The sequence below is a fragment of the Sebastes umbrosus genome, chromosome 7 (genome assembly GCF_015220745.1).
Source record: "Sebastes umbrosus isolate fSebUmb1 chromosome 7, fSebUmb1.pri, whole genome shotgun sequence".
NCBI lineage: Eukaryota > Metazoa > Chordata > Actinopteri > Perciformes > Sebastidae > Sebastes > Sebastes umbrosus.
Window position 1 is genome coordinate 14,451,409 of NC_051275.1, and position 12,814 is coordinate 14,464,222.

Here is a 12,814-nt window from a genome sequence, read left to right on the forward strand (position 1 = left end):
AAAAATATGCTTTTATCATGGGTTGAAAACATGAAATAAAGTGAATAAATGGAGTCAAAATTCATAGTATAAATGCATGATTCATTCTATTTTATAAAATCCTTATCATCCCAATACTATTTTTGTATCGGCATTATTTAATATGGGATTAAACCACACAAACATTCCACTAAAGATGCACATTTGTTAGACTGAACTGAAAAAGGTGTAAGGGAATGACAAAATGATGGATTTATTTGGTGTTTACAATGGTAACTTTACAAGAGGAGAAAGGAGACATTTATTACAGATTAAATTGTACATGCAGCCCACAGAAAAGACTTGGACATGAGTTAATCAAAGACCATTGGGTAAGAGCATCCTGTCTCTGATGTACACTAAGCTGACGTATAGTAGAAGGAGGGAAGCTTTTGACCGAAAATCTATATAAACCAGTGAAAACACACATGCAGAAAGTTGAGGGATGGAGATCTCAGCTCTCTTCATTGGCCTGATCCTGTCTCTGGGTTTGTGTGAGCTGAACTCAGCTCTTGTCTTGAATGGTTCTGGGGTTGGTGTGAAACAAAGGGCTGGGCTCAGCACTGAGGATTCATCTGTGAAATGTAAACTCCAGGGTACCACTCGTCTACCTGCATTCTCAATGGATGGTGACTACATTATTGGTGGTGTTTTGTCCATACACCACTACATGCACACAGTGAAGCACAACTACACCACCATGCCTGAGCCACTAAGGTGCAAAGGGAGGTTAGTAATAGGGGATATGAGGACGTTATACTGTGTGGGGATAAAAATGTTTTGATGTGTTTGTATGATGTTCTTAAAATCGTGTTGCAAAGCTTTTGTGTTGTACTGAAAATGTAAAAAAAAAAAAAAATCTTCTATTTCATATTAAGTCCTTAATCAATATTTGGCCATATAAATTGCAGGTATTATATTAACAACATAGTAGAGTGTGACTACATAAGAAATAAGCACTTTTTATTTGTGTTATTTAACTGAAAATATAGTGTTTAACAACTGGTTCATACATATTTAAGAAAATAAACACAAGTTCAGAGATTTAGATGACTATTAATCTTAAACTTTATCCGTGCATTAAAATAAACATGCATTTTGAATTTATTTCTAATAGGCTACTGTGTTTTGAATTTTGGTTTTCAGGAAAATCATTGATGTATATTTGGTTCACAGATGCAGTGCAGCAATCAGTTATTGACCATAACTTTGAATTGCAGTTCTCCTCTGTCATGGATATATAATGATATGAGTTTTTGTGTGCAGCATTGACTCCCGTGAACTGCGTTTCTCACGTGCAATGGTCTTCGCCATCGAGGAGATTAATAACAGCACCGAGCTGCTGCCGGGCATCAAGCTCGGTTATCAGATCTACGACTCGTGCGCCTCGGTGCCCGTGGCGGTGCACGTGGCATTCCAGCTATCAAGCGGCCTGGACCCGGTGTTTTACACCGGAGACAACTGCTCGCAATCTGGTATGGTGATGGCTATCGTTGGTGAGTCTGGGTCCACGCCCTCCATCAGCATGTCGCGCATCATCGGGCCCTTTAACATCCCTCAAGTAAATGTTTTGAATTCCTGGCACCTATATGTGTTTAATAAGAGCAGTGCTGTTTTTTTGTCTGTCCTCGTTAAATAATTACAATGTTGTTTTCCTTTAGGTGAGCCACTTTGCCACTTGTGCATGCCTGTCCGATAAGCAGCAGTACCCAAGTTTCTTCAGAACAATCCCCAGTGACCAGTTCCAGGCTGACGCGTTGGCCAAGCTGGTAAAACACTTTGGCTGGACTTGGATAGGTGCTGTCCGGTCAGATTCGGACTATGGCAACAATGGCATGGCCTCTTTCCTGGACGCAGCGCACAAAGAGGGGATCTGTGTGGAGTACTCTGAATCTTTCTATCGGACCAATCCACGTAGCAGGATCCAGAGGGTAGCTGACGTTATCCGCAGGTTTCTACATCACTGATTGTGCTTTTGTTCCCTGTGCTGACACTAACCTTCTGCACACAAAACCACAACAATGTTTAGTCAAATGTATGATAGAAGATTTAGATTTCCCTTATTATCTCAGTGGCAAATTTGAAATTTGTGTTAATTTATCTCATATGTAGGCCTATTACTGATACTGTTATAAAAATATAATTAGGGAGACTAATACTGTACATTTAACATATATACAAAAGTGAAGTAGCTCCTGTTTCCTTGTGTTAATTATCTTAAAAATGTTAGGTTTCTACATCACTGATTGTGCTTTTGTTCCCTGTGCTAACACTGACCTTCTGCACACAAAAAAGCAACAACAATGTAAAGTCAAATATATGATAGAAGATTTAGATTACCCTTATTATCTTAGTGGCAATTTGAAATGCACATTTCTGTTCATTTATGTCATATATAGGCCTATTACATATACTGTTATAAAAATATAATTAGTGAGACCAATACTGTACATTTAACACACCACAAAAGTAAAGTAACTCCTATTGCTTGTGTTAATTATCTTAAAAATGTTAATTGTACATTCATAATAGAATGCTCTAATTTCTCTTCAGGTCGACAGCTATGGTCGTTGTGGCATTTACATCCTCTGGAGACCTGAGGATTCTGCTGGAGGAGCTGTCGCTCGAGCCTTCTCCACCTCGCCAGTGGATAGGCAGTGAGTCCTGGGTAACCGACCCAGACATGCTGAGGTTCAGCTTCTGTGCCGGAGCCATCGGATTTGGCATTGAGCAATCTGTCATCCCAGGTCTGAGAGACTTCCTGCTGGATCTCTCTCCCCCTAAAGTGGCTGCCTCTCCGGTGCTTACTGAGTTCTGGGAGGATGCCTTCCACTGCAGGCTAGGAACAAGTGAGAAAGTTGTGCTTATTTTTAATATAGGAGACACTCACAAATTGTATGTGTGTGGTGTTTTCGTTGTTTTTTTTTTTTGTCTGAGTGGAGTTTCCTGTGTTAAAATGTCCACAGCTGCTTTAAGGCCAAACCCCAGATTAACAGGGAGATCTATTGATATAGAACAATGACATTGTATCGACATAGGATCATCTTTGTGAATAATCTCACTTGATATGATGATTTTTGGGGTTTGCATGAACTTGGCTGCAGTAGTTTCACAATGTCAACATTGAAGCTCTGAACACAAGCACACAATATATAGGCAGTCTCCAGGCCACCAAACTAAATAAAGACTAACAATTGTACTTACTACCATGTATCCAATCCAGTTAATATGAAAGTATGTATGTAGGTCTAATTAGGCTTAATTATACTGACGGTGATTTCAGATCATTTATTTGTTTTGAATTGGTTTATTTGTTAAAACAGACCATGTCAGTATTTAATTGAAAGAAAAGAGTTGTCTGATAACTGATTAGTGTTAGCATGAGCTGGTATATGTAAAGGTTAAAAAAAATAGGGCCGGATACAAATTGAAACAGCAACTATTTAAAAAATAATAAGGTATGTCTGCAAAACACTGCATTGACATGTAATGTAAAGCAATATTTTACTAATAAATTACAACGATGTAGATCTATACAAGTTTGTGCAAGGCATGTTTGGCAGGTTAAATAAAACAAAAATAGAACAAAAAGAATATTAAACACATACAGATAAATAATAATATATAATATCATAGTCAAGGCTAAAAAACACCTGCCTCTGTCTCTGTGTGTTTTTAGGCGCAGCCACAGACAAGAGTGTGTGTGATGGAACTGAAGACATAGAGACGATCCAGAGCCCGTACACAGACACATCTCAGCTCAGAATCACTAACATGGTGTACAAGGCTGTTTATGCAATAGCACATGCCATTCATGATGCAGTGTGTCAGGAAACAAATTCTATAACTCAGTGCGATAAATTCACCAGGATAGAGTCCAAAAAGGTCAGTCAAAACAAACAAGTGAACACCCCAATTTCCTTTTTAAGCTATGATTTACTTTTTTTTAAAATTAAATATTCATTTTTTTTATATTTAATTTATTTTACTTTTACTTCATCCTCACAGGTCCTGACGCAGCTGAAGAAAGTCAGTTTTTCCCAAAATGGTTATGATGTGTCATTTGATGCCAACGGGGATCCTGTGGCCATATACGAGCTGGTTAACTGGCAAAAAACTGAGAGTGGCAGCATTGAGTTAGTGACAGTAGGGCACTACGATGCATCACTACCGGTGGGCCAGGAGTTCCGTATAAACAGGAACCTCACCTGGGTGAAGGGTGGCACACAAGTAATGAGCCCAATAGCAATAATTTAACACATTCAAATTTGATGATCTTAAAGGGTATTATTGGTGTTTTTGGTCCATTTTTATCCATACTGGCTGTGAAGAGAACTGTTCCAAAGTTACAGTATTTTCAGTATGAAATACCCCCTTTATGTTTTCCTTATAGTGTTCCCTTGCTGAGCTGCATCACAGGGATAATACATTTTTTTTTTTAAAAAAGACTAAAGGCCTTTACACACCGGGTGCGTTTTTTATTTTGCGATTAATTTCCACATCAATATATTTTTTTTAACTGTTGTCTTTGTTAATAATACTTTCACACAGAAAACACATATTCTGCAGTGAAAAAGGGACGACATTCTTTTTTCAGAACAAAGTTGATTTTCTGAGCTTTTGCACCACGGATAAAGGCATCAACTAAACAAATGTGCGGAACAGATTGAGTTGCGCCTGTATTTATGAAACAACAACACGGAGGTTCCATAGTCCGAACCAAGATGGCATACTTTATTAGTCCTTTCAACCTTGACAAACGCAGCACAGATTAGATCCACCTCTTCCATTTTTACCTTTCACAATAAAAGACCTAGATATAAAAAATTTGCAGGCAAGTGTTTCACATTTTTATATTGTTTATTCATCATGCCATCGGTATGTAATGGCCTTAACGTTGGAAGATAACCACTTGGTTTGTCCAAGCAAGACTGCATTGAAATTACTTTAAGAGGGGATTTTTCACAGCCAGTATGAACAGAAGGAATGGTTACCAATATAACTTCCAGTACACATATAGGCATGTGAGTATTGTTTTAAGACGAACTTGAAAAAATGTGAACCTATCCTTTAAACTTCAGAACACACCTGAATGTGTGTGACTTTGTTTGTATCTATGTGCCAGGTGCCTGTGTCAGTGTGCACTGACAGCTGTCCTCCAGGAACTCGTAAAGTGCTGCAGAAAGGAAAACCCATCTGCTGTTATGATTGTATACTGTGTCCTGAGGGAGAGATTAGCAATGCTACAGGTATTTATTTATTTTTTTCTAAAGCATATCTACAACATTGAATATTCAACTGCTAAAAGCCCTTTTTATTTTATTTTTTTTCAGATTCCCCTGATTGTTTCCCTTGCCCCAAGGAGTTCTGGCCTACTGCAGAGAGAGACACTTGTCTCCCCAAGCCTGTAGAGTTTCTTTCCTTCAACGAGGTCCTGGGAATAATCCTGGCTGTATTCTCAGTCGGTGGTGCCTGTCTTGCCATTATAACAGCGGCTGTGTTCTATCGTCACAGGACTTCCCCGATTGTCAGGGCCAACAACTCTGAGCTGAGCTTCCTGCTGCTCTTCTCCCTGACTCTATGTTTCTTATGTTCATTAACTTTCATTGGAGCACCCTCTGAGTGGTCCTGCATGCTGCGCCACACAGCGTTCGGGATCACCTTCGTCCTCTGTATGTCTTGTGTTCTCGGAAAAACAATAGTAGTGTTAATGGCCTTCAAAGCTACACTAGGTAGTAATGTCATGAAATGGTTTGGTCCTCCACAGCAAAGAATGACTGTAGTGTCTTTCACGTTCATTCAAGTTTTAATATGTACTATTTGGTTGGTTGTTAGTCCCCCTTTTCCAATGAAAAACCTGACCACATACAAGGAGAGAATCATCCTAGAGTGTGCATTAGGCTCAGCTATTGGGTTCTGGGCTGTGCTCGGGTACATCGGCCTACTGGCTATCTTTTGCTTTGTGTTAGCTGTCCTAGCCCGGAAACTACCTGACAATTTTAATGAAGCCAAGCTGATCACCTTCAGCATGCTGATATTCTGTGCAGTCTGGATCACCTTTATCCCAGCATATGTCAGCTCTCCTGGGAAGTTCACTGTGGCTGTGGAGATATTTGCCATTCTGGCTTCCAGTTTTGGAGTAATACTGTGTATATTTGCTCCAAAGTGTTTCATCATATTATTTAAGCCAGAGAAGAACACCAAGAAACATTTAATGAACAAAAATCAATTCTAAAACATTTAAGCTTTGGAAACAGATAACATGGCAACATATAAAGCTAATGATGTGCACAATAAACACAGTGTCATTTATTTCAAAGTATTTACATCCAATGTTTTTCTTGCATTCAATATTTTCCCAATTTAAATGTAATTTTGTGAATGTCCTTTAAATATGTTGGTCTTGTTTTACAAATCATCACACGCTGAAAATATAAAATAAAGTCAATAAATAAAGTCAAAATTCATAACATACTTGGTTCATGGAATATTTTTCTTGACATTTTCATAATATCATTGGTATTTGAATAATAAAATATAATGTCATAATTTATAATGTGGGAATGCAAGTTGGATGCAGAATGAGGGAGCTCAGTTAAGGAACATTATATAATCAAAAGAAAAGCTGGTTATATTGCCATAAAGTTTATTGCCACAATGTTCTCAAATCGCAAATAGATGAACTGAAGCAACTGTAGAATAAGTACTAACTAGTGCAATTTGTTTTATCACTTTCTTTTACATTCAGTGCTTGGTAGATACACTGAGGCCTACTCAGAACCCAAACTCTGATTTAACAGTTTGACAGACTGAGGAACAAAAAAGTTCTTTGACCTGTGCGGTCGAGCCTGTGGGACTCTATTTCTCCTGTTTGATGGAAAAAGCTTCAAATACAATGTGAGAGAGGTGTGACATAATATTACTAGCCAGATACAACATGATGGAGAAACCTTGAGCGGTGTGACTGGGAGGAACAGTGTGCTTTATCTGAAATGAAGAGTGGTTGTTACAAGGTGGTAACCTTATACCAAAGCTTTGTAATCATTTTATCAGATCTGTGGCTGTATGTCTTGGATCAGGTGGCATGGGGGCTGCCAGACAGACCTGGTGAACCCAAACTTAGAGTGATGGTGAACTGGCTCAGGCCCTGCCCTGACTGAAAGGTCCTAAACTCCCACCTCAGGAAGATTTTTATTTCTGCATAACAGGAGTGGCCAGGGACATGGAGGACGAGTGAGTAAATAATTGCTGACATTTGGTATGGTAATATACAGTTGGGTTAATAACCCACCGATCAATTCACCCTTTGCACCCTTTTGCCCGCCCCTTTGTTGTCAGCCACTGCTACTCCGTCAAGCTGTCGGAGTTAGCATACACCCCACACTGTCACTAACTACACTCCCTAAAGAAATATTATCTAATTTTTGGAAAAATGAAAAAGCAATTTCAGAGAAGCAGACAGAAGGGTCTACCATATGCATTTGAAGGATACAGTATATCCAGGATGTCAAACTGACTCGAAAAAAAAAACAGATTAAACAGATAAGCATCGATGCCAAAGACAACAGATCACCTGGCGATCGAGACAGAAGACAATGAAAATAAGTAACTCAGTGTTCATGCTGTGTAGGTCTTTATTCACTGTTACAATCGTTAAAAATCAAAAGGAGCATGTGAATATATTCAGTATACCTTCAGTAGCTTCCATAGCTTATAAGTGATAGTTAATGATGTGCTAACATACTCTGCTAATGTTCGCTCCGTATTTTTTTACGCCCATCTGATCGGGGAAGAAACATATATCTCCTTCCAACCTATCCGGTATAGCGAACACTATTACACATGCCCCAGGCAAAACATTTATATGACCAGCTCACAATCCACAAAATCAGCCTCAAAATGAAGAAAATCTCAAATGATTGCATGAGAGTCTATGGAGAACAGCCATATACTGTAGTTATCGGATCCTGGTCAGAGCTGGCTGATGCTACGCTATGATTGGCCAGACTGCGTTCAAGGGGCAGGACTTAGCAAAGGGTGAATTGTTTAGTTTTGGATCTTTTCAGAAGTGGGCCTATATCTAATTATGTGCTTCAGCGCTGCATTAAACTAAGTGATGTTTTATGACTTTGCAATTCCTCGACCCATGATTTCTTTCTTTGTGTTCCTCTCTGGTCTCAGAAGGATTATGAAACATTTGGGTCCAAACAGTGCCACCAAGAGACCAAAACTCGAGGCCAGGATGGCGAATACCTCCACTGCATCTGCATATTTGCCCGGAGAGTTGACATAAGCGGGGACAAAGGCCACCCACACAGCACAGAAGATCAGCATGCTGAAAGTGATGAGCTTGGCCTCATTGAAGTTGTCTGGAAGATTCCTCGCCAGAAATGCTAACAGGAAGCTGAGGATAGCCAGTAAGCCAATATAGCCCAGTAAAACTGCAAAACCAACTGTAGACCCGACTACACACTCATAAACTATCTTGTCATTGTGGTATTGAGTATTTTTATAAGGAGCTGGTGAAGCAGAGACAAGCCAAGCAATGCAGATTGCTGCTTGAATAGAAGTAAGAACCATAACTGTCCCTCTCTGCTGCACAGCACCAAACCACTTCAGACTGCCTCCACCTCCTGGTTTGGAGGCCTTGAACACAGCCAGAACCACCATGGTTTTCACTAGGATGCATGAGACACAAAGTACAAAGCTGATCCCAAATGCTGCATGTCTCAGTTGGCATGTCCACAGCCTGGGACGGCCGATAAACAAAAGAGAACACAGGAAACATAGCTTAAGTGATGCTAAGAGCAGAAAACTCAATTCTGAATTGTTGGCGCGTACCATGGGTGTACTGCGATTAAAGATGAAGATGCCCAGGACAACAGCACAGATAAAGGTTCCCAGCAATGAGGTGGTTGTCAAACAGATACCTAGAGGCTCTTGATAGGAGAGGAACTCTGTTTTCTTAGGAACACAGTGGTCACGCTGGGAGCTGGACCAGAAGTCTTCTGGACAACTGGTGCACTCCATGGAGTCTAACAAAAAGGGGAAGATGGTAAGATACATATTAATTTTAATGTCTCAAAAGTACAATATTTAAACTGAATACCAACCAGTTTCATTGCTGATCTTTCCCTCAGAACAAGGGATACAGTCAAAACAGCACTCAGGTTGCCCCTTTTTTCTGGCCATGCGGGTACCTGGAGGACAGCTCTCACTGCACACTGATCGGGGTGGCTGTTGGTAAAAAAAAAATAGCACACACATCTGTTAGTCTGAGCTATTTTACATTTAAAGTTATCAACAAAAAAGGAAAAGATTTCTGTAAAACAGCAGAAATAACCTGTTTGGATTCAAAGTTCCAGAAGATTTTGTCTTCATCGAGTGTGAGTTCTTCACCTTTGGCGGACTCTTTAACCTCGCCCACACTCTCAACTTTTATTCTTCCATCAGGGAGCAACAGCCAGTTCATGATATCATATATTGGCAAGGCATCACCATTCTCATCAAATGACACTCGATCACCAAATGATGTCGTGAAGTTGACGTTTTGCAAATAATGTACAAGCTGCAAATGGAGGAGAGAAGACACAGAAACCCCAAAATACAAAATGTAATCTTAAAAAGGTAGTGATCGTTGCACAATCCTCTCTTAACCAATCAAACTAGGTACATGCAAAGCATAAGCTTTTAGCATTACGGAGTTGATCAAAGCAGTTGTATACTTCTATGAGATTACCCTGGCACACTATGTTTATAGCAAATGTACTGATACCATACATAATAATGTACTACTTGTACTATTTTTTTATGTGCTAATTTTCTACAACGGAAAACACCACTTGGCACGTCATGATGTAGTACATGGTTTAAATATTCAAAACAGTGTAAACCGATATCACACCTGCCATGGCTCCAGTCTTTGCAAACTGGCACAGCTGTGTCCGCTGAAAGGCCCTCTCCCTGGTGCACAGCGCAGCATGTCATCAAGAGCATACGCCAGAGCATACACAGCCTTGTACACGTTATACTCTGGTCTGAGTTCTGACACATCCAACAACTCAGTCTCCACACTCTCTAAATCTTCCTGCCCAGTACATAGATCTCCCCCAGCCATCACCCAACCTGCTGGAGGTGGTGCAAATCTACACGGAAACGTATATTCCCAAAACTGCCTCACCTGAGGAAAGGAAATCAAGATTAACATAATTATGTGATAATGCGACAATGCAGATCAGGCAGTTAGGTAAAGAAAAAGGCCATAACTATGTTATTTCCATAGCTGTTGTTGTAGTGTAGGTCAGGGCGTATTCTTAACAGGAAGTCCCTGAGACCTGGTATTTCTCCTCGACGTATGGCAATGCCCAGTGTGCCACCCAGGTACGGCATGAGGCGGGGAGTTTGGAGCACAGCAGCTGCTGTCCAGGCTTCACTTGCTATCCACTGCCGGCCTGTCACATTCTGCCTCACCACCTGTTCAATGTCAAATATGTTAGTTCAGAGATTCAGTGTCACTCAATTAGATATTATATAACACATTTGTCATTTTTTTTTTGATTCAATCATAACATAGCCAATGTTTAATCTAAGTCGATATGTGAATTTTAAAGTTTGTATAACTGTGGATTTACAGAAATCGATGTAATTCCATTATTCCAGAAACAAAATAACTCTATTTTTAGTTTTAGATTCCATTTTTTTTCTTTTTTTTTTTAATTCTTACCTCCTCCATGAGATGAATCATGTGAGTCTCGTGGGCAAACACAATGACCACCCGAGCTGTGGATGTTTTTATCAAATCCACAATCCTGCCAAGTTCGCTTGGGTCATTGCCCCAGGGCAAAATCTCTGAGTAGGCCAGACAACCTCCACCAGACTGAGCCAGATCAGATTGGAAGGATCGGGCAGCGTGGAGTCCGTAATCATCATCACTGACCAGCAGACCTGCCCAAGTCCATCCAAAGTGCATTAGAATCTGAATCATTGCACGCACCTAAGTGGATAGAGAACGAAAATTATTAGTGTGCATGCTAAAATATTCTTAAACAGAAAATGTATCAATGCATACAAATGGTTCAGAGAAAACAATTATTCTCATTCTGGTGTATTACCAAATCCATATAGCTTCACTAGTGACATGTAAAGCTCATATAGTGTATTTTGATATATACAAGCAAATCAGCTTCTTTCAGGTGAGAGTCAGTGAAACTACATGTCCACTCTCATTATGGAGTTGTATATTATACAGATCACTATATTCTAACATTATTGTTGATAGTTTACCTGGAAAGTATCACTTGGGATTGTTCTAAAGAAGGATGGAAAGCGTTGTCGATCACTCAGGCAGGGACATGTGGCAAAGTAACTCACCTGTGAGAGACGTGTATGAACAAGGGATATTCATTTGCTGCAGGTTAGTAGACCCATTCAATACACTTTTGAACATTTAAATATGCAATTTGACATCAAAATCATTCAGTGGAAAAAAATGGAAGAAACTTACAATGGGCAATTTGTATAAACCTATTACGCTTGACATGGCAATTGTAAATGTTGAGTATGAATCACCCACAATCCCCAGGACTGGAGGGGCCCCCTCACAGGTCTCATCCAAAAGAAACTGCTCCTCTTGGCCACTGGCCAGTGACAATGAAGCACGAAATGCAATTCCAAGTGTGGCACAGTTGTCATACAGACTGTATCCCAGAGTCACGTTAGGTAGTAAGTTGGTGTTCATGTTGATCTCATTAATAGCAAATGCCATGGTCTGAGAATGCCTGAACCCTAGAATATCAAAGCTGACACACAAAATGTCACCATTAACAACTTACAAATAATGTGTCACCTGTGAGAACTTGGTAGAAATATGCAAACCTAGTTAGACCTTTGTTACTTATATGTTGTCTATTCAGAATTGGTGTTTTAATATGTCAGAAAAAGTTATACTGTAAAACATGTTTTCCCTGTCAAAAACCACTCACATAGTCATCAGTTGTTTTCTCAGCACAGTTATTTTATGATGCTATATGTGAGTGTGTGTGAAACTCACCCTTGGCACCTGGGCTGATTTGGCTCTGTGGTGAAGGAAAGCTCGGGGAAGACAGGTGAGTAGTGAACCTCAAACAGCCCACCCAGGATCACATCGCCAAGCTTGTGCAACCCATTGAGATGAAACTGTCTCCGTAATTTACAAGACAAGGACAGGGAGGAGAAAACAGGCAGTAAGAAAGAGGAAAAGAACACAATCAATACACACAAGTGTGTGGCAGCAAATGCCCCCATAACTGCCCTCCTCCTTTCACCCGTTTTATGATCCTTTTACACAGTCACTTATTTTTATACACAGGACTATGTCATCCCCTTCATCGATACACGTCATTGTTTGTTTAATCCTTTACACCAACCATTTTGCAGTTAGAGGAAGGACCCAATACAAATTAAGAAGCCACAATGTCAAACTTTATTTAATTATATTCTATACTTTATCAAAAGCACATTTTAAACCAATTGTTAATGGGTTTAATGGTAGTAGTGTGAGAATAATGAATTGAGCAAAAGTCTACTTCCTGCGTGCTTTTGTTCAGGCTTCAAATGGGTCAGCATAGTGTTTTATTTATTTTTGGTTGGAAAAAAATACACAGGTCACCGACTGAACAATCCAGTTTTTCCAGCAATTCCAGCAATTTTGGGATGGTACACTTTGCAGACCAACTAAAACATCCACAATGCTAAGCTGTGAATCAGCCATACGCATGTATGCAACCTTCTAACATACACATTAGCTTTACTATATGAT

The 12,814-nt window shown here is 39.8% G+C and overlaps 2 protein-coding genes across 2 annotated transcripts; one reads left to right on the plus strand and one right to left on the minus strand.

Annotated features, from left to right (window-relative positions):
* Nucleotides 1–625: 625 nt before the first annotated feature.
* On the plus strand, nucleotides 626–6,253 carry LOC119491582 (extracellular calcium-sensing receptor-like). The gene is made up of 8 exons (XM_037775723.1): nucleotides 626–747; nucleotides 1,285–1,579; nucleotides 1,680–1,969; nucleotides 2,572–2,867; nucleotides 3,698–3,903; nucleotides 4,027–4,248; nucleotides 5,144–5,267; nucleotides 5,352–6,253. Exons 1-8 carry the CDS (start codon nucleotides 641–643, stop codon nucleotides 6,251–6,253), a joined length of 2,442 nt encoding a protein of 813 aa, XP_037631651.1. The 5' UTR covers nucleotides 626–640.
* Nucleotides 6,254–8,139: 1,886 nt separating this feature from the next.
* LOC119490958 (extracellular calcium-sensing receptor-like) lies at nucleotides 8,140–11,797 on the minus strand. The gene is made up of 8 exons (XM_037774507.1): nucleotides 11,522–11,797; nucleotides 11,302–11,388; nucleotides 10,742–11,011; nucleotides 10,285–10,491; nucleotides 9,923–10,198; nucleotides 9,362–9,586; nucleotides 9,132–9,255; nucleotides 8,140–9,053 (listed from the first exon to the last, which is right to left on the minus strand). Exons 1-8 carry the CDS (start codon nucleotides 11,780–11,782, stop codon nucleotides 8,140–8,142), a joined length of 2,364 nt encoding a protein of 787 aa, XP_037630435.1. The 5' UTR covers nucleotides 11,783–11,797.
* Between the last annotated feature and the right edge of the window lie 1,017 nt (nucleotides 11,798–12,814).

Excerpts from the sequence above, each read along its gene's own strand:
- LOC119491582 (XM_037775723.1), top strand. The coding sequence starts at position 641 with ATGGATGGTGACTACATTATTGGTGGTGTTTTGTCCATACACCACTAC. Across the intron at positions 3,904-4,026 it reads CCAGGATAGAGTCCAAAAAG|GTCCTGACGCAGCTGAAGAA; the intron begins GTCAGTCAAAAC and ends TCATCCTCACAG. Across the intron at positions 5,268-5,351 it reads AGAGATTAGCAATGCTACAG|ATTCCCCTGATTGTTTCCCT; the intron begins GTATTTATTTAT and ends ATTTTTTTTCAG.
- LOC119490958 (XM_037774507.1), bottom strand. The coding sequence starts at position 11,782 with ATGGCATTTGCTATTAATGAGATCAACATGAACACCAACTTACTACCT. Across the intron at positions 11,012-11,301 it reads TCCCAAGTGATACTTTCCAG|GTGCGTGCAATGATTCAGAT; the intron begins GTAAACTATCAA and ends CTATCCACTTAG. Across the intron at positions 10,492-10,741 it reads TGATTCATCTCATGGAGGAG|GTGGTGAGGCAGAATGTGAC; the intron begins GTAAGAATTAAA and ends GACATTGAACAG.